This window comes from Crocodylus siamensis, chromosome 9, assembly GCF_052110815.1.
Source record: "Crocodylus siamensis isolate JL-2025a chromosome 9, ASM5211081v1, whole genome shotgun sequence".
NCBI classification, from domain to species: Eukaryota; Metazoa; Chordata; order Crocodylia; family Crocodylidae; genus Crocodylus; species Crocodylus siamensis.
Window position 1 is genome coordinate 50000873 of NC_143403.1, and position 27582 is coordinate 50028454.

At 40.6% G+C, this 27582-nt stretch overlaps 1 protein-coding gene across 3 annotated transcripts; it reads right to left on the minus strand.

Annotated features, from left to right (window-relative positions):
* EWSR1 (EWS RNA binding protein 1) lies at positions 1–27440 on the minus strand. 3 transcript variants are annotated; one of them, XM_090062061.1, is made up of 17 exons: positions 27338–27438; positions 21414–21450; positions 21080–21131; positions 17573–17696; positions 11986–12172; positions 11054–11221; positions 9786–9997; positions 9029–9209; positions 6134–6171; positions 5567–5599; positions 4183–4301; positions 3304–3433; positions 2708–2830; positions 2409–2568; positions 1813–1910; positions 734–1007; positions 1–410 (listed from the first exon to the last, which is right to left on the minus strand). In XM_090062061.1, exons 1-17 carry the CDS (start codon positions 27348–27350, stop codon positions 371–373), a joined length of 1989 nt encoding a protein of 662 aa, XP_089918187.1. In that variant the 5' UTR covers positions 27351–27438; the 3' UTR covers positions 1–370. The 3 variants fall into 3 exon arrangements, with proteins under 3 accessions (XP_089918187.1, XP_089918188.1, XP_089918189.1); XM_090062062.1 differs by having other exon boundaries at positions 6134–6168; positions 27338–27437; XM_090062063.1 differs by lacking the exons at positions 1–410; positions 734–1007; positions 1813–1910; ... (4 more) ...; positions 5567–5599; positions 6134–6171 and adding an exon at positions 7140–7413 and having other exon boundaries at positions 27338–27440.
* Positions 27441–27582: the final 142 nt, after the last annotated feature.

Consider the following 27582-nt stretch of genomic DNA (forward strand, 5'->3'; position numbering starts at 1 on the left):
TTACATTTATAAACATTTGGAATTTTATTTTAAAAAAAACATCACAACCATTAACATTGTTACAGTTAGTTCTCCTCGTCCCTCCTGGTTTTCCACACAATGATACCGAGCATGCTCACAACAATGGTTTCTCATTGGTTTAGTTTTAGTTAAACAACCATTTTTTAAAAGGAAAAAAAAATAACTCAGCACACTACCATTTAACCTTGTTTTAATGTTTCTCCACAAATGGTGAAAAATACTAAAGTACAGACAAGGAATAATCATAATGTTGTGACCAACATTATAAATATGGAATTATAAATTTAAAACATTTTCTGGTTTAAAAAATAAATCTGGTAGTAAATGCAGCTCTGCAGGGTTTTTGCCTCTAGTAGGGCCGGTCTCTGCGCTCCTGACGATGCTCACCCCTGCAAAGGAAGAGGCTAGATCAGTTTTAGCTTCTGGAACAAACACTCCCACACTCCTGACTGATGTTCCCTTTACATTAAAGGAGAAAGGCATGCTTCTAGCATAAGAGAACAAGAACCACCCTGTACTGCTGACCCCTTGTCCTCCCATGCTCACCAAGTCTCTAATCGAGAGAAATTGACTTTAAGTTCCATTCCTCCCTTGTCTTTCATCAAATCAGATCCTGGTTTATTCTTCCTTTCACTCAGTAGAGGTTTGATCTCAGATCTAAGCATCCTACTGCCAGGTCCATTTAAGAGACTCCAGTTTATTCCATACTTACTTGTCCATTTTTCCTGGTCCTCCACGCCTGCCGCCTCTGCCGCCACCTCCCATTTGCTCCATGAGAGGTCCAGGTGGGCCTCCAGGTCCTCCTCGCCGGCCACCTCCTCCACCACCACCTCCAAATCCACCTCGATCCATACCCCGGCCTCCTCTAAAACCACCTCTATCTCCACCACGTCCACCTCTGAACATTCCTCCAGGACCACCACGATCCATGAGGCCTCCTCTTCCTCCTCTCATACCGCCAGGGCCACCTCTGCCACGATCTCCACCTGGCAGGAAAAAAAGAAAAAAAAAAAAATCACCACACTAGTTTGAAAACAGCCTTATAGACTGAGCACTTCCCTTCTCTGGATAGAAAACCAAGCCTTTCAACAGAAAGCTTGTTCCTGGACTTTAAAGAGACCCTAACAGCCTTCCAGATGAACTCAAGTAGACAGGTAGTACATTGAACTTTAGAAACATGGGCAGCACAGGGTCTGGTGGCTGTTGGGGAACCACAAAAAGGCTGGCCTAAATTATGGGTTAAAAGGTCCAGTTTCTCCACACAGCCAGCCTCTGACAAAGACATCAATCCTTTGGCTCAGGCCAAATGAACAAAGTATAAAAGGATTAAGCCACTCCACAACATGAAGGTAACCCCAGGGGTCTAATGCAAGACTGGAGGCACTACAGGTATTCTTGAACACCCACTAAAAATGTTATGCTACTCTTTCAAGATCCATTAAGGAGTTCAGAGATACAGACAGCAAGGTGAAGAGAAATTACTCCATCTGGGAGCAACACAAGTTGATGATGATGCTTTGGAGAACTGAACTGCTGCAGGCAGGCACAAAAGGAAGGAGTTTAAAAGAAAAGAGAAGAAGATCTAAGGGAGAGCAGTGAGTGGCACGCTGCCTCTGCAGCTCAAAATGGGCTTTGATTTACACCCAGTAATTATCTAGGACTAAAAACAGACACTCCTTGAGAACAGCACATAAGCCATGTTAGTCAGAAAGCTAAAGCAGAAGCACACCATCTTGACAACTGCCTCCCAGAATCAGCAGATTATCAGTAACAACTGGGGCATATACATACCTGGAGGTGGAAAGGGTGGTGGAAGAAAGCCTTCTGGTTTAGGAGCCTTGCACTGATTACACTCTGTTCTCCAAGCAAAGTTCTGGTTTCCACATCCCCTAGATGGAGCCATCAGTTAGTAAAACTTAAAAACAGATTCTTAACATGCAGACATTGTATGGCACTGATAAAGTCAATCAGCCTGCATTTCTCCATCTTGCAGGTCTTGAGGACTACTTCATATACACACCAGTTCTGCATAATAGGCATCTCTTTCCACTCTCAGATGCATTGCCATTCTTGTCCACTGGCAACGTACATTACCCTAAATGACTTGACTAAGAATACTCTGGGACATTCCAAGTAAGTTCTTGGGGCAAAGGCCTGTCTTTTTGCTGTTTTGTACAGAACAATGGGGTTCCAATTCAGGATAGGCACATTTGTTTCTGGTTATGACAGCACAACAAGGTTAGGCTATTCTGCAGGTGATGAAGGCAACACCGAGCAGCATGCCAGGTAACTTGCAAGCGAGGGAGTGAGGTCAGGTTCAACATGCAAGAATAGAGGAGAAAAAGATGACACAAATCAGATGCACAAGGGAGTTCAGATATACTTACGGATTGGGGCACTGCCAGTCTCCAGCTCGATGCTGGACATTCCCACCAGAGCTGTTTCCTCTAGAACCCCGTGGTCCCCTTGAGGAAAAGCCACCCCTGTCTCCGCCTCTGCCTCCCATACGGCCCATTGGACCACTAGGACCACCAGGACCTCCTGGACCTGACAGAAAGAATTAATTCATTCTAACACATACTGATGATCTCTGCAGCCCAGAATGTAGACCAGAGTAGGCTACACCCTTGGAGCAGCATGCTAGGGGGTCAACGGCTTTGCAGCTCATCCAGATCCAGTACATTACCTCCACGGAGTGGGGGAGGCATTCCACGTTGTTCACGTTGGGGCATCCCACCTCTCATACTATTCATTGGTGGCTTCTTCCTTGTGAGAGTAACTTTGAGTTTGTTCCCCTGGAAATCTTTTCCTAAGGAAAAAAATACAGGTTCAAAAATACAAATTCATTTTTGTGTTTGCACACTTCCACTATTAAAAAAGGAAACTAAGCTTGAGTAAATTGGCACAACATTCTGTGGAGAAGTAGGGTCAGTGATCACAGGGAAAAGTTTCCTTATACCAAGAGGTCTTTGGGTGGAAAGAGTCCCCACTTGACCTGAAAAACCAAGATTAAAACCTCTAGAGAGGAGAGTATCAGACATTAGAAGAGGGAGCCCATGCTAGCTGGGAAATAAGAGCACTGAGCAGTCTCTTTTATGTGATATGAAAGTCTCCCAGATAAAATCTTGGAAGGAAAACCAGATCTTGCTTTTAATACCTTGTTATCACCTTCCCTCTGCTTAGGGCAAACACCCACTTTCCTAGTCCAAATTACCAGAGAGTTTAGCTATAAAATCATAAACAAAACTACTCTCATCTGGTTTTTTTTTTCCTATCACTTACCATCAAACCACTCTATAGCTGCTTTAGCAGTTGAAGGGTCATCATAGGACACAGTGGCATCTCCTTTTGGTTTTCCAGTTTCTTTATCAATATAAAGATTTATCATTGGCTGCCCGGTCCTCTTGTTCATCTAATAGAAAATCAGAATCTCACTTTAATTTGAAGTTAGATACTAAGCTGAATGGCAAGGTCTTTCCTGCATTTCCCCCATTCAATTTAAGTCAACAAAGCTCACCAAGCAAATCTTGTTCTTATGACCCAACCCCCAAGACTGAAGAAAGGGGAGCTGACACCAGAGGGACCCTTTAGAGCACAAAAACATCTGAACCATTACAATTTGAATACATTTAAGAACCATGTTTAGAATAGGATCTGGTTACCAACTTATGTACCTGATAATGCCAGATGCAATTGGACAAAACTGAATTAAGATGAATCCACAACTACAACCTTTGATTTACACCCAGTAATTATCTAGGACTAAAAAACAGACTCCTTCCATTATTTTGTACTCCTTCCATTATTCCTAGTTCTGCTAATATTCCAATGTTTCAGAAAAGAATACCAACATGGAAACAATTCCATTCTAAGTGGATTCCAATACTGCAGCAGTTAGAACTACAATATAAAACTGAATGACAAGTCATAAAAGGCTCTTCAGATGACCTGCAGCTTATTTCAGGGATTCTCAATATGGGTAGTTAAAGCAATCCTCTCTCTTTTCCAGGGTTAAATGGGAAGAGGTTTCCAGATAAATGGGGTAGGTAAATGATGAAGACATCTATGGAAAAGGTTGAGAGTTCAGCCCCGTGAATAAAGTGCGGAACATGATTTACTGCTCATTCCACACTTGTCCTTGACATACATGCTGTCACTCACCTTGACAACACCACATTGTTTGAAGAAGTCTGCCAGCTCTTCCAGGGTCACATTGTCATTCAGTCCCTGTACATACACTGAACTGTTGTCCGAGTCTTCATCAGGGTCTACAGACGGGCCTAAGGAAATCAAATTAACCCAGGTGTCAAAACACAAGGCAGCAGGTATACTTATAAAGACATACATTTTGTTTGTTCAGCTTTATTTCCCATTTACCTCCAACCCAAGAGGATTTTTGGTCTGGTTTCCTGTCATGATACAGTCTAAACCATATCTGTCAATCAAAACAAGTGCCCAATATGGAAGGTGCTCATTCCTTCTAGCTCATGTTTCCTTCCAGAAACTGGTGAGGTCCTGCCCATTTCAAATGTGCTACCAGCAGCAAAGCCCTATAAGTAATGGTGTGGTAACACCTTAATGAGGTGAAAACAGCTGAGAACAAACAGTAGGTAACAATGGAACAAACAAACATCAGGGATGAAAAGCAGGAGTGTTTGTTGTTCCCGAGTGAATTAGCAGGTATGTTTAAACTCATTTAAACCCTCTCAGTAATTAAATCAATTGGATTTAGTAAAAGGTAGTTTCATTCACATTACTTAAACAGGCATCTACATTCTCCATGGACATCTTAAATGGGTTGCATTATAACACTGATATATGTCAGGTGAACCACAGCTAAAACAGGATGGTTAGTGACCATATTGGTATGATGTGAGAAATTTTTGCTAGTTACTGAAGAAAAAACATCTGTGTTAAAACCTGATACCATCTGCAAGTGCATACCAGGATTTTACATCCTTTGTGTAACTGCATACCACCATTTAGCCTAGACACCTATTTCCTTGCTGCAGTAGGTCCTTTATAACCAGTTAAAACTATAAGGTGATTCTGAGACACAGCAACTGTAAAAATGTGCCTTTGTATGCACGTGATAGGAAAGAACAGATTACAAATTCACAAGCTATGGGGCAGAAGAGCACAGAAAGGAAGACAAGTTTTTTAAAAAGAAAAGAAGTGATCACTACACTGGCAGATACTAGATTTGTTTTTATATTGCTTAAAGTTAATCCCTGGCTATTCAGATATAGCAGACATTAACTGCTCAAAAACAGAACCTCATTTCCTGAACAAAGGAATAAGGATCTAATGAATGCTTGCAAATTTAAGTCAGCTAGCTGGCTGCTTGATTAATCAAAAAGGCAACAGCAAATGAAATTTTCATAAAGACACTGAATTACACAGGATGAGTATTCTTGGGCATTTAATACAGATGGGTAAGAAATAAGGTGGAGAATTTTTTTGTGGACAAGTTATCTGAAGGATGGCTACATGGGGATAAGGTTAAGTGGGAAGGCACTCTGAACAGTTATGCAAAAAAAGTTACCTAAATCAAGATCTGGTCCTTCTTCCATGGGTCCTGCCAGTCAGGAAAAAAATCAGATAAAATGTTGTTAGTGCAAGTCTTGCAGCCTGAAAAACTGACACACACAAAACTATCTACTTACAACCACCATTTGATGGTGTTTGTTAAACTCAAATTGACCTGCATTGCAAAAATGTTAGCAATGCACCTTTAAACTCTGTGATCAGTTTGCTATGATTTTAGCAGCCTTTTAAACCATTAACCACTATTACGCTTTTTTAACACTTTATTGGGCCAATCAGTGTTAAGTTTATAAAAAAAAATTACTTTTTTTTTTTTTTTATTAAATCCAAACAAATCTATTCTCCCCAAATTACAGAAGTAGTTTCTCAATACTTCGTTACCCTTTGTTCTGTAACCATAGGTTAAACCTTATACCCCTAGGCATTGCCGGCAGTACCCATTAAAGTCTTGTTGCACATGTCATTTTTTACCACTTATGAAACTAATAAAAATTATATTTTTTCTAAAAACTGACTGAAATTTTTTTTTTTTTAACACTATCCATTGTAATGCTCAAAAACTTACCACCAGGCTTATTGAAGCCACCTCGCTCTCCAGCGCTGCTGGGGGGATAAACGAAGAAATGAAGGCCTTTCCCTTTAAAAAGCCAGTACCGCTCTGAGCCTCTGGGGCTCACTGGGAAGAATGGCACTGGCTAAACATCTCCAAACAATGCATCTGTCTCTCTCTCTCTCATCTCGTCACTATGCCTTTCTTCAGGGCAGCTTGCTCAAATTTCCTTTACATACACAACCTTGTTTGTCTGGCTTTAGACACCACTTTTGCTGTGGAACCCTTTCATTACTTGTATTGGTATTAATCAGTGCAATACTTGGGAAAAAGAAAACATTTAGAACTTTTAAATTATGCCTAGATTTTATTTTATTTTTTTAAAGAAAAATAATTAACATCATCTACTGGTCAACTCCCTCCCCTTTCTGTGTACATAAAGGTGCACCCTCAGCCTCTGGCAGCACGACAGCAAACTGAGCCCCATATCCCTAACATTAACAGATAAAGGCAGGAAACAACCATAAGCAATACCTAGAAGAACACAGTTCAGATGACATTTCCATTAAAACCTTAGTATAAAGGTATACACATTCAGGTCACTACTGAATTTAACAGTCTCTGTGGAAAAAGAACTTACAAATATATCAGGGCTCATAGGCCTGGGGGTGCAGCTTTGTGGACACAAAAAAAAAAAAAAAACCAAACCAAAACAGGATTTAAGATCTTAACACAGGCCAATGTAGAATCACAGCCTGTAGCTTTTAATGCAAAAGCTTTAGGCTCTTAGTTTACAACTGCTGGCTAGCTAGGAAAATGCCACCTGAAATGGATTTTGTTTTTTGAGAGGATGGGTTTGTTTGGTAGGAGGGAATCGAGGAGGGAGCGCACCATCTATTTTCTAGCAAATATTGCACCTTTAATACCTAAAAGGTTTTAAATACACAGTTCCAAGCTGTTGCATGCAGCTTTGCTTCCTTTTTTTCTTAAAAGTACACACCATATATGTAATGTCTCTCTCTTTAAACACATGTTTTACACTTTTTAATGTTACACAATTCTAAAGTAGTATACCTCCTCTGCTTTTATTACCAAACAACAAGTATGCAGTTACCAAAGTTACAGAAGGATTCCATTTATACAATGAATACATTTGATTAAAAATATTCTATGTATATTTTTCCTCTCCATATGGACACCGTGTCTAGTCCCACTTTTCATTATGCTGCCGGCTGAGTACTGAGTACGGGTACTTTTTAAGTATTGAAGTGTATACAAGGCTCTCACTTTGTAACCTGTAGCATATAAATGCGACAAAGCATGTTAAAAAGTTTCCATGTTTAACAGCCAATGAAAATATAAAATAATTGAGTCAATGAAAAAGGGCATGTTAATAACATTGAGCTCCTTACCTGCAGGAGACACTGAAATCCATCACCACAGCATGATAAAAAGGGCCGAGTTCCCCTACCCTGCCCCCTTGGTGCTGAACCTACTGCTTCATGGAAAGGCCACCGTTTCTACGGACAGTAGAAAAATCTACATTCATAAAGCAGAGGCCCCTCAAAAATTCTACTCCACTGGAAATCACTACAAAAAGCCATTTAATCTCTGATTACAGGGGTAAAATTAGAGAGAAAAAATTTGTGAATCTTTTGCAAATGTAAAGTACTGAGATGGCTAGAAGTTTTAAAATGTGATGATAGTAATTTCAAGTGTCTACATCTACTTTAAACACATTAGAGAAATACATTATGGCTGAAATCTTTATATAGAACAATGGAACTCTTCCATCCAAGCCAATTATGAAGTCAGATGTGTTGCAATATTAATATAAATCCTTACAATTACATTAAAAAAAAAAAAAAAAAAAAAATCAAGTGGCTGCATTTCTCCAATAAAGATTTCAAGCTGTCTGGATACATTTTAGGTAAGCTATGCAGAATGACAGTAACTTCTTCAATTAATCCAACAGTTATAAAAAAGCACATTATGAATGGCTGTAGGACTGCCCCAGCCAGATAAATAAAACTAATGTTTTAGCAAGATCGCCCTGATGTTTTATACTTCCCACTTCCCCATATCCAACTGGTAGTGATGACAGTCTGCATAGCTTTAAACTATGTTACAGAGGGACAGAACACACACAAAGCTACACCCTTCCTTATATCAGCTTTTGATATTAGTTCATCATCCTCACCTTTATTAAAACAGACACCAGAGACAGGGAGATATCAAGTACGGACCTGAATAAATAGGCTTACTAAACAAGATTATGCCATTAGTTAAAATGACCAAACTGATTTTAGACCACCCGAGAGCTCCATTGGGGAAGTCAAGTCAGATCTTTGTGCTCTTGGCTTTTCCTTCACTCTCCACAACCAAGCTCTACTTACTCTGGCCATTCTAGAGTCATGGCTGCAACGGCAATAATCTGACCCACACATTCAGTTATGATAGTAGCTCCAAGTGCTACTTCTAGTACAAACAGACAGACATTATAATACCTGACATTAGGCTTCCATTATGTACATACCTGAAACATCAAGATCCCAGTAATGAGGCAAAGAAAGTGAATCTTGGATCTCTTGGAAGGTTTGTGTGTGTTTTATCCAGTTATTGTTAAACCCCAGAGGATTTTACCTCTTGATAACCACGAAGGGAGCTGAAAGTTCAGTATTTAGCTACACCCTTAATTCCCCAAAACCCAACCAGCTGCAGGAAAAAAAAATAGCTCCTGCCCCTACTTCCCCTAGGATGACATCTCCATGGACTAGAAGCAAGCCTGCTATGGATAAGTGTTCTCCATGGAAATGTGGTTGTACATTTCAATCTTTCAGTCCCCTCTTTCCACTTCCAATCCTATGGGTAAAACAGAATTAGGTAAAGAGAGAAAAGATTTGCTCTTACCCCATTCCACCGCGTCCTCCTCCCCGCCCACCTCTGCTCATGCCTCCACGATCAAATCCCCCTCGTCCCCGGCCCCGGTTATCAGGGCCGCTCATGTTCCGATTTTCTCCTGGGCCTGAGTAACCTCCAGATTCTTGTCCGTATACATTCATGCTGCTGGGATGGTCCTGACGGAATGAACCTGTGGAAAATTAGTATTGAAGATATTCAGATGGCAGCAATCTTATTCTGAACGGCCCATTCCTTATACACGCATGCCTTCAGTACCAAGAATCCTAGCAATACTGAGGAACAACTGTTATATGTGGATCTTAATGCAGTGATTCATTTCAAGAAAGGTGCACTGCACTACATTTACAGAATCAAGCCTGAAGCTACTCCCAGGCAGTCAAGCATCTACAGAATTATCTGCTGACAGAACTACTGGTCACAAAGTAGCTTTGCTCATTTTAACCATTCATATAAATCTGTGTTTCTACACACATTAACGAGTTGCTCACTTCCATGCTCCAGAAGTGTCAGGGGCAGGGCATCACAACTGCAGCAAAATTGGGAAAGCCAAACAAATGCAACAGATTAAATGTATTACCATCAATATGCTTGCAAGGGTCTTATTTAATATACATCACATCTGGGTTCTAACACTGAACACATACAAAGCCTCTTTCAGGAATTTACCAGTATGTTTCATTTGTACTGTGCAAGTATAAAGCAAGATACAAGTCCTGTAGTAACAAAAGATGTTAAGCAAACTCACTCTGTTGGCCATAGCTGCTACTCTGTTGGCTATATTGGCTTGGGGCCTGGCTGTAGGATCCAGTTGGAGGTGGATAACTAGTGGGTGGTTGTTGCCCATAACTGCTTTGCTGACCATAGCTTGTCTGTTGACCATAGGTACTTGGCTGCCCATAGGAACTCTGCTGTGAGTAAGTGCTCTGATCATAGCTACTTGGCTGTGTAGATGAATAGCTGAAAGATACAAGTGATTTTAGAAAACATCTAAATCAAATCCCCTACAGAATGGGCTGCAGAAGTGCCTAACTAGACAACAATGCAAGTCTTAAGTAGCCTGCATTATTACAAGTTCTTTAAAAAGCAGTCAGTTTACAGGTGCTGATCTACAAGTACTACAAAAGAAATAAGCATCCGAGCCAGGCTGCTGAAGTTTTTTTAGTATGGTCCCTTGTTCTTAACAGCACTAGAAAGAGGTAAATATAAATCACTGGGGGTGGGAAGAGTGGGTAAAGATGAAGGGTGTTTTCCTAGCAAAATATATGAACAAATAGATTCAGGTAAATGTCTGAAAACAGACATTGCCAGTACAGGATTTTAGCACCACAGGAGATTATAGATGTATGCTGGATTAAATTTCAATCTGTAGTTTATTTCACCAACTTTTAAACACAAGAAGAATAATTACTTGTTATTTCATGAATGTTTCCAACAAAATAAACCAAACTTGCTATCAGGGTTTCAGTTTTTTCTAACTCACCAAGTAATTAAAAAAGAAAGGTTGTTTTACATTTGTGGATCAACACTTCAACTGATAATTCTTCTTCTTTTACAAAAAAAAAAAAAAAGAATATCAAAAGCTAACACTGCAAAGGAGCGAAGGGATCAGAACCTGAACCATTCCTTCTTCAAGACTCAAAATATTAGGCAACAACATGTTACAGGTTAATAGGTACCTTTCACATTACAGAAATATTCACCTTTAAATGTTATGGCATGCCTGCCTTTAAAGATATGCCTCCTTCAACAGGGACTTAACTCCATCACAATTGTTTATCCTCCCTCTTTGACCCAGAAAGTAAAAAACTGGCCAAAGGGGGCAATCTCTTGCAAGTGTGTCAAGAAGAGTTTTAAAGAGCAAGCAATTAAAGCACAATGCATTTTACATTTCTGCAAACTAGGAAAGTTCCTTAAAAAAACCCAAACTGACAAAAAAAACAGCAGCACAAGGATTTGCCCATGTTTTATGCTCTAAATCCAGCATTAATAAATTTAGTTTTCTGGAGCAGTTACCTTGTAGGAGGATAGGATGGAGGTGCGGTGACTGGCTGCATAGGATAACTGCCAGGCACCTGAGGATAACTGTAGTTACTCTGTCCGTATCCTAGGCTGGGCTGGCTGTAGCCTGCTGTACTTGACTGAGGTTGGCTAGTCTCCACTGGCTTGCTGCCATCCTGGGGTCTAAAAGAAAAGTTGAGCAATAATGAGTTATCTTGTATCAAAAGCACATCTCTGCCACAGTTCATCTTGCAATAAGGATGCAGATAATCCCTTCAGAACACTAATACTGTTTGAGAACTCTAAACTCTACTTGATAAATTTGACCTAAAGGTTGCCTTGGGTAGACAACACTTTTGGCTTTTGCATCAAAACCTGAAGTACTTACTAAACAAAATAGTTTAATGTCTATACATGACTAAACTATTTGTAATCACTGCCCTAAACCCCATTTTTAAATGCCAGTCCCACCTTCCCTCCTTCCAATAAACCTCTTTTATATACTGAATAATCAATTAAGTAAAAGGTTTGGTATAAGCATAGGCCAGAGATGGTTTATACGATCTACATCTGAAGTCATCCATGTACACCTGTTCCAAAATCCAGGCACAAGGGCATGTTAGGTAACACTATTTTAAGTAACCCCCTAACTCAGTGACTAGACAAAAGTTAAATTTTCTGTACTATATTTCTGGCCAACTGAACTGTTTTGTTCATCACTAGTAGTTCCTGCCACAACTGGCAATATCACTGATTCATCACACTGGAGAGAAAAACCCTAGGCCCTAACAAAATAGGATAAAACACACAGCAATACTCAAAATCAAAAATGGAAAGAAAGAGCAGTGGACCCAAATATATCTGGTGCTGCTCTTTAATCGATCAAAAAAGGGCTCTTAACAATAGGTAAGAAAATTAACCTTATTTAAAAAGACAGACAACATTACCTCGCAGGTGCAGATGTTGCTGGCTGCTGCCCATAGGTTGGGTAGGCAGGCTGGGTGCCATACGGGGACTGTGCTGCATAAGAAGCCTGGGTGGTGGTAACGGTAGCTGTTGTAGTATCATAGGCAGCTGTGCCATATCCCTGGACAGGCTGACTATAAGCTGGAGGGGCAGTTGGGGTAGTATAACCTAGATAAATAGTAGTTTGGTCAGACTGACAGTTGAGTTATAGCTTTCACATTTCAAACAGTTTTACTGTTGCTCATGATTCTTATTTGGAGCTTACAAAGTCATTGATTTTAATTTAATTTAAAATGAGCAATACACAATCTGAAAAATTTAGTTTGTCCTCCTCTTTTCTTCTTTCTGGCATGTGAGGGCCTTTTTCTTTTGCTTCCAAGCATTGGTTTTTACCATTTTTTCTTCTCTTTCTTTGCTTTAAGACTGCAAATTCCAGCCTATTCTTTCAGCTCTGGCTGAAGGCTAGAGAAGTAATGGCAGGAGATCACACGTATCAACAGAATGAAAGGAGTAATGAGTTACTTCAGTCCATATCAAAATACCACTTCAGTTACTTAATTTTAATGACCAATTAAAAAAAAAAAACCCCAAACAAAAGCTGAAACATGCGGAAAGTTTTCCAAAACAGGGAAGAGCAGGTGACATTACTGAGTTTACTCTAAAGTAAACAAAATAAAATATATGACCCCTTTCTCTCTCCTCCTGAAAAAAAAAACAACAAAAATCTCTAAGCAGTTATACAACTTTGAATCGGTTTCACCCTTTCAGACTTTCTTAAAAAAGGCAGAACCCTAGCTTTTAAGCAAGTCCTTCATAGGTCATCTTTTAAAGTACTATTCATGTAAAAAATTACATATGCTTGCAAGGGAAAGGAGTGCATGCTTTTGTTCTGCATTTACTACTTTAGAGAGAAGGGGTACCTCACAAATGAAACATAAGAAATCAGACTGTTTCTCCTTCTTTAATCCACTTCCATTTAAGCTATGGAAAGACTTCAACAATTTAATATACCTTTGTTTGATCAATATAAATAAATATTTGAAAGTTATTTTAAAGAAATATTCCATCTCTTACACACTGAGTGTGTACATCAAAGCAATGTTATTTTATTGATTTTTCCAGCTCAGACTGGTCATATGATAGAGCTGACCCTGTTTTGTCATTTCATTCTAATTCTTCAAAAAAATAGTTGTATTAAACAACAACTTTTTAAATAATGTAATTTTAACCTAAACATTTAATATGCCAAATCCTACAGTTTAAAAAATAATTTGGTTACCAAGAGCTGATTGATTCCAAAACTATAAAGGGTTTTAAGCTCTTACAGAAAAGTTGATTGATTTCCACTACTAGCTAACAGCAGACCATTATCTCAGGCCTACTGTGCCTCAGTTAAAAATTAACAAGTAAAGAAGAAACTTATTTTATTGTACTTAAAATACTTGTGATGTATTCTTCCTTGTAATTACATATAGTGTTCCCCACCCCAGTCCCTTGTTTCTAACTCCTTCATTTTCAGAGGGGAAATTATCTCCAATACAGAAAAAATTACAAGTTAGCATCTAACTTTCTTTCATGCTCAAGAGTTTTCAGAATGCATAAAGGTGCTTCCACTGCTTGCTGCGCTACACGAGTGACCTGCGACAAAGTCCTTGCCTACCGAGCTCATGACATAGGATTTAAAGAGAAAGAATTGAAAAAGGAAGCTACCTCACAGCACATTTCAGAGGAGCTGTAAAACCAAGGTATAAAACCAACTTCAGTTCAGCATTCTGAGTATTACTGTAGTACCCAACTCAAGTTCAATTCTTCCACATGGATCCCAGCATTCTGAATGGCAGTTGTGTCAGAATTCAGTCAAACTAGAAATGCCAAAGAGTGAGTATGTATTCTCCCTTCCTCTAGGAAAAGAACTGAAGCAAATAGCAATAACATTTGATTTTCATAATATTCTCATCATTCATTTTTGTCTAGGTGGCCTGTGAACAACCAATCTCTGTTCTAGAGCGTAAGTGTGAGGAAAAAAATTTAAGAGGGTGGCATTTAAGGATGTAAAAATAAAACACATTTTTAGTGTTGTACACATTCAACCAATTTAACAAAAATGGAATTGCCTTTATGATAGTTTAGGTGAGCTACAAGATTTCATATGCACTGGCAGTACTCTAAAGTTAGAAGAACTCTAATTTCAACTAAGCCCTTGGCACTCACTGCAATTCCTAATGACCAAAGGTGAAATCTGCAACAAAAACAAAGAACGCTGGTCCTAAGGCTACATATATGTGGAACCTGTTGCAGGGCAGGGGGTTATATCTGACTGTCTTTTCTTGGTACAACTGATGACAATACTGCACCTCAAACCAAAAGCAGACAGCACAGCTTTCAGAATGTTAAAGACCAGCACAGTATTTCACTCCAGCAATATGAAAGAACCATTCATTTTAACAGTTGTGAAATCCAGCCTTGGCACACTGCTTGTAGAAGTACTATTAATATTTAAATCTGCATCGGTAAAAGTAAAACGATATAGGATCTCATCGGTATAAGTTTTATCATCACCAGAGCAATAGCCAAGTTTAGAAAAAGCAATGAGAACTGCATTTTTAAACATATAAGTTCCATTTCTTGGGGAAATTTAAATCATTTAACCCTCACTTACCCTAAAATATTCAGAGGCTCTTTTACCTTTTTTTCCTTACTATATCACTCAATTTAAGAACACCGACAGTCTAATTCAGAAAATCCAGTTCAGGTTATTCCTTAACTGGTTCAGTTTCCCCTCAAAAGATGGAAGCAAAACTCTTACCAAAGGCTAGATGAATTCTGTATGAGAAGAAGCGTGCAAGATTTGGTCCTCAAATTCAATTCAACAAAAATAATGATTTTATTCTGAAATAACTGATTTCTTTTCAGCTGATAGCAGTTTTCAAACAACTGTCTCTAAACAGTGTAACAAGCTACCATGGCATTTGTATGCTGGCAGTGCCTGTTGCCTAGTTGATTTATCACCAGTAAGAATCAAGATGTAGAACATTTTGTTCACCCTCCATTCTATTTTTGTATAATGAGTTACTCTACATTGTAGTAGGATATGAACCTAACCACAGGTAAATTTACTGTTGAAATGTTAACAGTGACCAAGAGGATAGGATTACTTAATGGCAGTCATTTGGTCATTAAAGATTTGTCTTTGACTTTTTTAAATTCTATACATTCATTCTAAACAATAGGAGCATTTCTATTAATGTGTCAAATATTTCATGACAGATCTATTTGTTTATTTTTGGTGCACATCAATTCATGTGTATTTACCAAGATTATTAAGGAACTAGCTATGATTTTGCTTATTAATCTGCTCTCTAAGCGTTTCAAACATGGTCATAACCCCCGCCCCCGTTCTTTATGCTATCAAAAATGGAATGACAATACAGAAAAAAGTTTAATTGCATTACCTCAGTTATGTGCCAAGGTGCAAACAGGTGTCAACAGACAGCTATGTAGCAGAGGGAAGACTGCATAAGCTTCAATGGAAGCCCAAGGCAGGTTAAAGCAGCCTTATTCTGGGCCAAAGTAGTAGAAGAACTGGCTCTGCTACTTCTGTAGGCCTCGACACCAAGCTATTTCTGGGCTGTGGTAGGTTTTCCTTCAGAGGCTTTAACTGCCTTAGCAACTTACAGCCACTTTAATTAAACTAAAAAATTGTTGCACTTACTCAGCTATACAATGCGGTGCTCAAAATAAAAAGCCAGTTAGTTCCTAGAGAATGTTAAACTAAAATTTAATTATGAAAATTGTTAAGTCTACCATTGATCCTTTTTAAGGTATTAAAGTTTATGTCCTCAACAGCACTGCAAGTTTTAATATGAAAAACTAGACAGAACCTCACTGGTAAACAAAGCCAAGAGTAAAAGTTTAACAGGCTTTGAAGTAGGCTCCTTTCTTGCTCTACCACTTTACATCTGCACAGCACACACTCCTAAGGAGGAATGGTGTAGTTTGGAAAAAAAACATATGGAAAAGGAATTTGGCGCAGCATATAAGCAGCTCTGCCATGGATAAGGACAAGAATGCATACCACACAGATCAAGGTAAAAATCATACTTTAACCTGCTACATGATCTTCTCTTTCATGATTACTGTCCCTGTCCCTATTAATTTCTAACCTTAAACTACTTTAGAGGACAGAACAATTAAATACTCCTAGAGAAACTGCAATTACTACAGTCAAACGCTACTGGTTCCCATTCTTCAGAAAATAAGATTGCTATCAATAAGATTCCTCCTCCACATGCAACAACAGAGCCATTAGGTAATTACTCGAATACGGGCGTTATGGGGTAATTTTTTTCTCCACACTTTTCTTTGTGAAAATCCACCAGTAGATTATATGGCCAGATATTACCACAGGTATGCTTCGTCTGTTCTTGTATCAATATTACTAAGGAACCCTTAAGGACCTTCCACTTCAATTATGTTTATTTTTAATGAAGAAAAGATGACCCATGTAAAACCCCAGACAGAATGTGACTTAGCTAAAGTAGAACCAAATTATGTTCATGGACTCTTGCCTGGTTCAAACCAAATATAGCAGAATACAGTTTAATGATGCATCCAGTTTCTCCAGGGGAGTTATTTTTCTCAAAACATCAAGACATTTTTATGAATGAGCTCCAGTTAAAGAGCACAAGTCAAATCATTTACAGAGCATTTATGAAGATGTGAGGTATGCATCTGAATCAGAAACCCAGAGACATAACATGGAACATGCAAAGGTGGTGGTCGATACATCTGAACATGTCTAATCATGCTGTTTACCCTTTAGGAAATGGTAAATACAAGACATATTCACCCGAAGCATCATGGTACAGCTTTATTCATAAAGCATGTCACTCAGAGGAGTTTATGAAAGATACTCATTATATAGACAAGGAACACTAGCAAATTTTGAATAGCACTGTACATTTATTGTAATGTTACCAGCTTTTAGGCTAAAACAAATGAAAACACCTAAAGGGTTAACATCAGAAGGTTAGACAGAATGAAACAACATTTTCCATGCAAGATTGAGCAGGATAGTCAAACCTGTACTGGTCCCTTCTACTGTGGAAAGCACAAGACAAAAAGTAGAGGGTATACTATCAGAACAGGAAAACAGTCACTTTAACTAATTTGAATTTCAAGTAACTGAAGAGTTTAGAAAGGTTCTCCATATGAGGGCAAAAGATGCCCAGAGTACACATTTTCAGTTATCAACTTCTTTTTCCCCCGTTCCATAAAGAACATTCTGTAGTTATATCTAGTTCCACAGCATGAACCAGCATCCAAATATTCCATGACAAAATAAATGGGTACATTTACTCCTGGTATTCACCCCACCCACATCTTGGAACAATTTTAAACAACAGCTCCATAAATAAAAAGGTTATCAAAAGAACACTGTATCCACATCACAGTTACCCAAATCTATTCAATACCTGCGCAGGCCAGAAAGTTCCAATACAGATAAGGCAAGACTTTTAAGATTTCCCCAGTAAAATAAAAGTTTTGCAACAGTAGCATAGCTCTTACCAGTTGGAGGCTGCCCATAAGAAGTTGCATACGCAGTCTGCCCATATGTTGCAGTTGTCTGAGCCTGTGTGTAGTTGACATCAGTAGGTTGTCCATAAGTTCCATAACTCTGTTGCCCATAGGTCTGCTCCAAAGATTACATGAATTTAATCAAGTGCTGAGATCACCGTTTTATTACAGAGATGTATACAGACAAAACTTAAAACAAGACCAACTAAAACATGGAGCAGTATGAAGTGCCTTAAGTCACCCAACATTTTTATTTTTTAATTTTTAAGTCAAGTTGAGACTTTGCAAAGTCCCAGCAGTTTTAGATTAACATGTATAATTAATTTATAAATACTGTCTTTAAGTGCCATGACTAGCAGATTCATTTGTATTTAGCAAATTCACACAAAATCACAGAAGAAGTAGAGTGGGAAAGCCTACTTTCAGGAGGTCATCTACTGCAAACCCCTGCTTAAAATACTTTTGTTGGGCATGATCCTATCCCTGTTGGGTGTCTGTTTGACCTGCTCTTAGAAACAAAAACTTCCAAGCATGAATATTCCACAGCTTCTTGGAATAACCCAGGGATTCTCAAACCGAGTTGCAACCTTCTGGGGAGTTGCAAACAACTTCCCGGGGGTGCACATGGCAGCAGCACAGAGTGCTAGAACAGGGGTGGTGGCTGCCAAGTGCAAGCTCCCCATACCCCACCATCTACCACCTCGGCTCGTGGTATCACAAAGTCTGAGAACCCCCGGAGTAACCTGTTCCAATGCTTAGCCACTCTCAGAATAAAGCTCATCTTAATATCTAACCTAAGTTTTCCTGTGCTGCTGTTTAAGACCAACTGCTCTTTCTCCCATCCTCTGTGGCTACAGAGAACAGTTCATCTCCATCCTCCTTATAACCACTCTTTATGTAAAGCAGAACATGGAAATTTAAGGTCCTGCTCTCTCAAGCACTTTAATGGGATCATAAAACTATTCACATGAATAATCCCATTGATTATGATAGGAATATTCACGTGTTTAAAGTTATACAGGAAAATAAGCATTTACAGCAGGATTAAACTATACTTCTAATACCAACGTTGCGAAATAAAATCTGGGTCACTTCAAAACTGCTTCAGCACTGAGTGTAACATTATTTAGGTTTTCAATATACTAATAAATTGGTTTCGTGTATTTTCATACAGAGGCCAGAACTTCCCCAGACATGTGTCCACGTCCATACTTTGATACAACAGTACTTTGACTATCCAGAATAATTAGCATCACCATCATTCTAATGAATTAATTTTTCTAGATAATCAAATATTATAGCATGAAGTGCTGAAAGCAATACTTTAGTTACTGTACTGTACAGCACATATTTTAAAAGAGCCAAGAAATCAAGGTATGATATGGTACTGTTTTAAAACCTCAAAGCATTAGTAAATAAACAACACACAGAGGACTCGCCTACAAGCAAACTGAACAGTGACTTGATTGGTTTGTTAACAAAAAACCTTCCAGTTAACTGACTCTCTGGACTCTCTGCTATATCAAAAACAGTATTTTCAAAACCACTAAAGGGCTTGTCTACATACAAAGTTATTCAGAAACAGCTATTTCTGAGTGACTCCATATGCAGGTATGCTTATTCTAAAAAAACAGCAGTCACATGGATCTGTTCAGAAATAGCTACCAAGCTTTATCTTAAACCAAATAAACTATGAGTGTAAACAAGCCTCAAGGGCTTGTTACTCCACTACCGAAGTAAACTAATCATAATGGCTACAGTACACCACTCCAGCTACAAAGAGATTTAATTAATTATCACCGAATGACAGGACCAGCATCTTAGGAATTAAAACTAAATGGCTGTATCCCTATTATATTACAGGTTTCCCTCACTTCATCCTATACATGCATTCCTGGAAAATGGCACATAACTCAAATTCACATCAAGGGAACCCACTTTACAATGTAACAAATAGGGATATGTTCCAAGACTTCCACTGTACTGACCTCACAACTGTACTGATGTAGTGTGGTACCGCTCTCAGGGCAGCTGCAGAAGTACGGGCACCAGCTGCCTTGAGTGGTGGCCACAGAAATTGCTGCCAGGCAGCTTTATGGCTCCCAGGGCACTGCAGTGACAGGGCTAGCCAGCTCAGTCTGAGCACCACCACCCAGCTCAGCCCCCGACATAATTTTGTCTTCCTCCACCTAAGCTGTCACTCCCACAATACACTGCACAAACCAGCTGACTGCAAGCTTCCAGCACACAGATCACGTAAGAGCGAACTTACCTTGCATGTAACAAATTTCTAGCATAAAAGGGTCATTGCATAAGACTGAATTCACACATACAGAACCTGCATAAAGCCCGGGAAACCTGTACTAGCCTGGGTTTTAAGCAAATCCAGACCTGTGCCATGGTCCAACTAACTAAAAGCTAAAAATACCATTTAACATGAAGCAGTAATTGGCAAGCGTGGATAGGTGATGAGCTAGGGCAATATTTGAGTTCTATTTTGAGCTAACAATGTAGTGAAGACAAGCGTCAGGCCCAAATTCAGAAAGGAATTTAGTTCCCTAACACCTCGTGAAATCAATGGGAAATAGGTACTGAACTACCTTGGTGGATCGGGTGTGGTATGCCCCTCCCTGGAAAGTGATGTCAACAGAAAAAGATTTGTAAATTTATAAACTGTATTTTTAAAAGGAAACTTTGTTTACCTTTAAAATTGCTTTGGAAAGCGTCTACAGACACATTCCTTTAAACACTTTAAACTGCCTTTTAAAGAATACCCTCAACTTGAAATCTTAGCCTACTGAAAATGTAATAGTTCTAGGAACAATACCTTCACCTACAGCCTGTTCTTTTTTCTTACTTTATCCACTAACTGTTACCATTTTGCAAATATAAATTATCCTACTTTAACAGGTCTCTCTCTTCTGCATTGCCATCTCAAACATCCACAAACAGGAGAAACTGTCAAACATAAACCAATAATAATCTTGTCTTGATTCTCTCAGATAAAGCAATCTTAAGCTAGAAACATTTAACAAGAAACAGGTTCAGAGAATGATTTTGAGGTTGAAACTGAACTAACATCAGGAAAATTTTTGAAGATGTATTTTGACATTAGAAAGCATATTTCACTGGTTGTTTTATGCCCTGTAAGTTTCTGATTAGTTTATTGCAGGGGTATGAAACTCATCTGGCAGGCCTATGGACTCCCCTGCTTCCTTCCTCACACCAGATTCAATACATGATGCACCACCACCCCTTCTTCCCAGGACTATGAGCCAGGGGGTGGAAGGCCTGCAAGTATTATGGGGGTTGTGCATCAAGCCCTATGGGCTGGGTCCCTCTGGCACCCTGAGGGTCATCTCAGACACAGAGGCAGCACCAGGGACCAGACAACAGAGCTCTGCAGGCTGGTTCTGATCCATGGGCCACATCTTCAACACTCCCAATTTACTAAAAGACACTGGACTCTGTAGCAGTTAGAAAATTCTTTTAATTTACCTGGGTGGTCTGTGCATATCCTTGAGCTGGTTGAGCTGCATATGCGCTGTAGCTGTAAAATGAATGTAATGAAATTTATAAATGCAGCTACTTTACATACATGCAGCCACTCTTAATACATTACTTTATGCAAAAGACACTTTCAGTATTCCTAAAGCATTCTTGTTACAGTTCTCAGAATTTTACATTACATTATCCAATTTAAAGAATGCACTGGGATCAACTCACATGTGTGAGTTGAGAAATACAACACACTGATTATACACTTCTTTAAAGAGGAAGATAGCTTAAGCTCTTTTAAAAACATAAATAACAAGATCACAATTTTACTTACCCCTGCTGGGCTGCAGCTTGGCTATATGTACTATAATCTGAAGGAGAAGAAAAAAAATGTCAATGGAACATTAATAAAGAGTGTAAATTGCCAGAATTCCTTCTAGCTGCTTGGAAAAGGAAAGCCACTACAAACTATCTGAAATCAGAGTTTAATATGTACTTTAGGTAAATATGGTTTTTAGCATTTGGGTTCAAAAGAAGAACTTCCTCCTTTATTACCTAAACTTTGCTGCAGCAGTTTTTAGAAGATCCCACCTTAATGTAACTGCCAACTGGCAAGAGTGGTAGCATAGTAGTGGGGATTTTGTTTCTTAAAGAAAAGAAACATTCTATCTATTTGACACATGAAAATAGGTTTAGGAGACCATTCAAAATGGCAAAGTTAAAACGCACCGTCTGCTCCTTGTATTTTGACTTTAATGGCCTAAAGTGAATTACTGGAAAATTGTGTTAACAGGTTCCCTACAAACAAATTTCAAGACATTCAACTGGCAGTATATGTCCAGATTTTTCTCTCTAGAGCCCAGATCAAAGTCAATGCTCTGATCTAGAGAAACTGAAATTTAGAAAATATAGGCAAGTCATTATATGTATTTATATACCCTTTTTATAGGGATGGGAAATACATACCCATATGGTAATTACAAAGCTATATTTGAGATGATTATGGATCACAGCTTCAAATGAACACTTGTTTGAAAGAGAACTGAAAATACTTTACAAATGCATCCAAGGCAAATGGTAACAGGAAAAGTCCCACACTTGCCAAACTAATTACCACTTCCAAATGCTTCCCAGATTCAGTACAGCGTGCATAAAAGAATACAAAAAGACACGAATTGTTCAAATTGTGTGTCCCCTAGGTTTACCATACCTACTCAAGCCATTAGATTTAACTTAGTTGAAAAGTTTGGGACTAAATGTTGTAACACAAAAATTGCAAAAATTCTGGTACTTTGACAGTACAACAGGGTTAGTTAACCTAACCAAGAAAACAAAAGTCTAAGAATTCAAGGAATCTGGTTGGAAACTCCGAAGAATTTAGTAGAAGTGCACTGATGCATTGGTCCGATAGCAGATCGGCACCAATATAAAGAAAATTGACTGTACTGGAAATTGCCCTGATGTGGCTGGTAATCTGGCAGATAAACACCTGTGCATGAGAGCAGCTGCAGCACAGCATGCAGGCAGGAGGAGCACAGCCAGGCAGCATGCAGCTGGTAAGTCTGTTGTAGTGGATGAGGAAGGGGGGGAAGGGAGGGGTGTGGCAGGGAAGATCAAGGCCCCTGTAGTGAAGGAGGAAGTGTGGCAGGTGCTGTCCAGCTGGAGCAGGTCAAAGGATGGAGCCATGGCTGTCTGGGGAGTGCAGGGTGGGGTGGGCTGCAGCTATGGGCTGGGACTGTGCTCACAACACATGGGAGCTATGCTCAGGACAGGCAGTGGTGCTGGGAAGGGGCTACAGCAAAATTTGGGGTGACTGCAGCCCTCCCATAGCCCTCCTCCTAGTGCCACTGCTACCCATGTGCTGGAAGCGTAGTTCTGAGCGCAGCCCCCACACACTAGGAAGAGCCTCGCACAGCCCCAGCCCTAGCCTGCAGCTGCAAACTACCCCATGACCTCCCCACCCCCTGTGCAGATCCAGGGCCAACCCCCCCCCCCCCCGGGGGTGCACACAGCAGTGGGAGCTGATCCCTGGACAAGCAGTGGCTCCATCCCATGCCCTGCCCGAGCTGGGCAGCATCTGACCCAGCCCCACTTCCTCACTGCACCTTTCCTCCCCCTTCCCTGTCCACAACAGATTTACCAGCTGCATGTCTCAGTCCCCAAAATCTCTATTGGTACACCCCTAGAATTTAGTTATTTATCTGCTTTAATTCCTTCATCTTTCTAGCTTCTTGTAATTAGAAGTGTACATGTATCCAGAAAAAAACCCAGAGGTGTTTTTTTTTAATTTTTATATAAACAGAATTGTACTGTATACCAGAGGTTCTTATTTCTTGAGGTCAAAGACCTTCAACAACACAGCTATCATTTTTGTCCATCCTACCATGTCATATGCAGACTGAATTATACAGGTGTCTGTGTCCCTCCTACTTCAGCCTGGGAGTGCTTTTGGGAGCTCAAGCATTGGCCAAATTTTTTTTTTTGGGGGGGGGGGGGGATGCAGATGTAATTACCTGTATACAACTTTTGACTAGCGTACACAGTATTTCATATTGAAATGAAGGATATAAAACTGTTGTATTAGAAAGGGTAGCAGGGAAGTCTCCCCCAAATGTTAACCATCTGAGATAAACCACAACCAAAAATGCTGTTAGTTTGAAGACCCTTAGAGGTCTAACAAATTAGTATTTTAAAAAAATTGTTTTTTTAAAATATCACCATTTCCTTCTCTCCTCACTTATATGGCTTCCTCCATTTTTCGGTGTTCTACATTCCCCTTCCTATATCTTGTTATTGACTCTCATTCATGTCCTTCCCTTCTTATTCTCAGCTACCTCCGATTCCTAGCAATCCATCATCTTCCCCAGGACCACTCATCTATTTCAATCCATTTCTCCAATAGCCAGTCCTTCATCTTGTTCATAAGCCTCACCACCCCTACCTCCTCTTCTCCACAGCTTCAGAATGTCCTCTGCTGCCCTCCTGTGTTTTTACTGAACACACCCAATGCTTCTGAGACTAGCCCTTGTAGCTGAACACCATGGAAAGTATGGTCAACAGTTGTATGCTAAGATGAGACTGAGCACTCACCAATTCTGCCATCTCAGGTTTATCTCAAAGACAGTGGGAGAGGTGCAACTAGACAGACTAGAAACTGTTCTGATCTCACCTTCACCAGGTACCCTGACAGTAATGAACCAGGCCTTAGAAACAGAGAGGGCATTACAGCCACTCTCTATATAGTAGATTTCAGAATCTATTGTACAACCCCCTTCAGTAATAATACTCATTTTTCCTTATTTTCTTACACTTCCTTTTGGCAGCCTCCAAGGTATTATGTTTTTGTTAGTTTGCTTTTTTACCTCTTTGGACTTCAAAATTTAGCTAAATAAGCATACTACATTACATGTCTACCTTTATTAATTCCCCCTTTCAATTTACTAAAATATGTGGACTTGTCAAAACAAACAAACAAACAAAAAATCACCACTTAGACAAACCTTCTCTGAAGCTTTTATTTCCAACAGAACCTGAATCTTCTTTCCTGTTCTGTTATATGAGGCTTATCAATATAATGATGGTATGCTACAATAGCACCTCCACAGAAAGAACATTTTCATTTATTAAGTAGAAAAAAAGACCTTTAAAAAGATCTGACAATTTCTTTTATGGGTTAAGGTAGTGTTAATCAGTGACACTTTCCTTTAAAGTCCTTTTCGTTCTGGGAAAATCCAACCTTGTTGGGTTTAGCTTTAACACTTGTTTAACATGATAGTCAAGGTAGCCTGACCTACTTTATAAAACTTGTGTCCATTTACAAGGCTGACATCATTTTGTATTTTCTTCTCTCACACTTCATTGATTTCCTCCACAAAAAGAAAAAATATCTGCTAGGAAGTTCCATGATGAATACAGGGAGGAAAAAAATCCCACTAAATACTTAATATATTTGTAAAAAAAAGCGTTCTAACAGCATGTGGAGTCTCTACTGTAAGCACCTTTACAGTATTTAATTTTATAAAGTGCAAGACTCAAGGTTAAAGGTGAACTAGTGCAGTAGATTAAGGCTTTCTGATGAGTCATGAGGCAACAAGAACCTTTGGTGAATAAAGAAAATATGTTGGGTTTTTGTTTTATTTTTGTAGTTAGCAGGTCCCAGAATGGCACTTGTAGTGCCAAAAATCTATTGAATTAGTACTTAAACCATATTAGGGGACAGAGTCATAACACTCCCTTAGTGGTTAGTGCAGCTAGGCAGTTAATCAAGCTCCCAAATGTTATCAAAAGGTGCCAGGTACACAACTGTATTAAGGTACAGGGGCAGAATTAATCTACTACTATATAACTGAACTATATTGTGTCATGAGGCCGTGTGACAAGCGTAACCTGGTTACATGTATAGCTAGTCAAAGATAACCAGGTGCTTGCTTGAAGCAAGCAAATACTTTTCTTTGGCAAAAATCAGTTATCTATTTACCCGTCCACTGCTATGACTACACATCTACAAGTTCCAGGCAACATCACTGAAAGGCATTTTTAGCAGTGTTTAGACAGCTTGTATGGATAAAACTTGTAATGACCTGATCCATTCAAGTCCAAAGCAGATTTACAAACACACTTAAAAAAATACTGAATCCTAGCATGTACATCAGTCTCCATCTTCTCATCCACACCATTCCTGTTGACTGCTGAAGTTCAAGTTGTCTAAGACATATTTGCTTAGGAAAGCCCAGGCAGTCTGCTTGAAACTGAAATGCTGAATGAATTTCATGGCCGAAGAGGGGGTGGAGGGAGGGGAAACAAAGTTCCTCCATTTTAGTATGTGAATTTCAATAAAAACTCAAAAATCAGTCTAGTACTTAATGTAACCAAACACTTAATCCTACTTATTCTGTGATCCCAGCAACATCATACACTGATTAAAGGTTGCTCACATGCCAACTCTATTTTCAAAGGTGTACTTTGCACAACAAGATTTTTGTCATGTAATCACATCAGACTAACAGTTATTCAGCCTGTATTTTTGCTTAAATGGAACTGTAATTATTTGTATAAGTATATCCCATCTCTTACAAGAGAAAAAAAAAATCAACTGTATTCAAATGTTGAAATTTTAACTATTTAATACCAATTGCTCCCCTGTATTGGAAAAGGAGTAAGGATCAGAACACATTTAAGACAATTTTAAGGCAGGAAGGAAAAAGCAGCTTTGTAAACCTCATTTCAATACATAACTTTTTAGACATTTTCTTTTTGTCCAATGAAAATGTAACAGCCAGCCAGGATGAATTAGTAGATATTACTAAAGCCTGAACCTGCAAAGGGAAGCTGCCAAAGTAGTGCGGTCCTAACAGTCCTAAAAATTACACAAAGGGATGTTAATGCAGAGATGATTTAAAGAGCGCCACAGAGGCAGCAAGAGATAAGCTGTAACCGGAGCAACTCCTGGACCCTCCCCAATGAAGTTGCACAAAGAGCATGACCGGGTCGTCGGGACCAGAGCAGCATTTCCCCCTGCACTTCCACAGGCTGAGATGCTGGGATTGTTCTTACCACCTGCACCTGCCTGGAGCTCGGTGCCCAGCGCAGCCCTGCCCAGAGCTCTCGGTTCCAGCGAGACAAAACCTCACGGGGCCGACGGTTCCCTTCCCCCGGCCCGGGTGGGAGCCCTCGCCCGCGGGCCCTGGCGGCTCCCGGCGCAGGCGCCGCCCGAGACATCCAAACAGCGGGCACAGGCCTGGAACCGCGGGGGGACGGGGGGGCCGCGGGGGGCGGTCAGGTGACCCGAGCCCAGGCGCGACGGCCGCCGGGGGGAAGGGAGGGGGCGCGCCCCGACCCCGGAGCGACTCTGAGCCCGCCCGGCCCGGTCACCCCCACACAGGAGGGCGCGGCCGCGGCACAGCCTGTCCCTCCGGGGGCCGCGTGGCCGGGCCGGGCCCGCCGCACGTTAAACAATGGGGCCGGTCGACCTCCCGCCCGCCCCGTGGCCCCAGTCCGCCCCCCCCGCGCCGCGGAACCTTCCAGAACTGCCCCCCGGCGCCGGGGGGAGGGGGAGGGGGAGGGGGCTGGTACCGGGGCGGGGGGGGCGGGGGGCGCTCGGGCGGGGCCGCGGCCTCCGTCCCGCGCCCGGCCTCGCCCCGCCCCGCCCCGCCGGCAGCGGGACCGCTCCGCCGTGCGGGCGCTCTCCGGGCCTGGCCTGGGTTCTCCTGGCCTGGCCCTGACCCGGTCCCGCCGCCCCGGCCCAGCCCCGGCGCTCACCCGTCGACGCCATTTTCTCTCCTTCCTCCTCGTTCTCTCAACGTCCGTCCGGGCTCTGCCGCCCGCACTGCGCATGCGCAGCCTTTCCCACCTCGGGTGCTACCACTTCGGGATGGGGGAGGGAGGGAAACCAGGAGCCTGCTTCCGCGGCGCCGGGCCTGGCTCGTCCCGCCCTGCCCGTGAGGAGCCGTCCGGCCCAGCCCAGTCAGGCGCCCGGAAAAGGGAACGGGAGGTGTCTTCGCGAT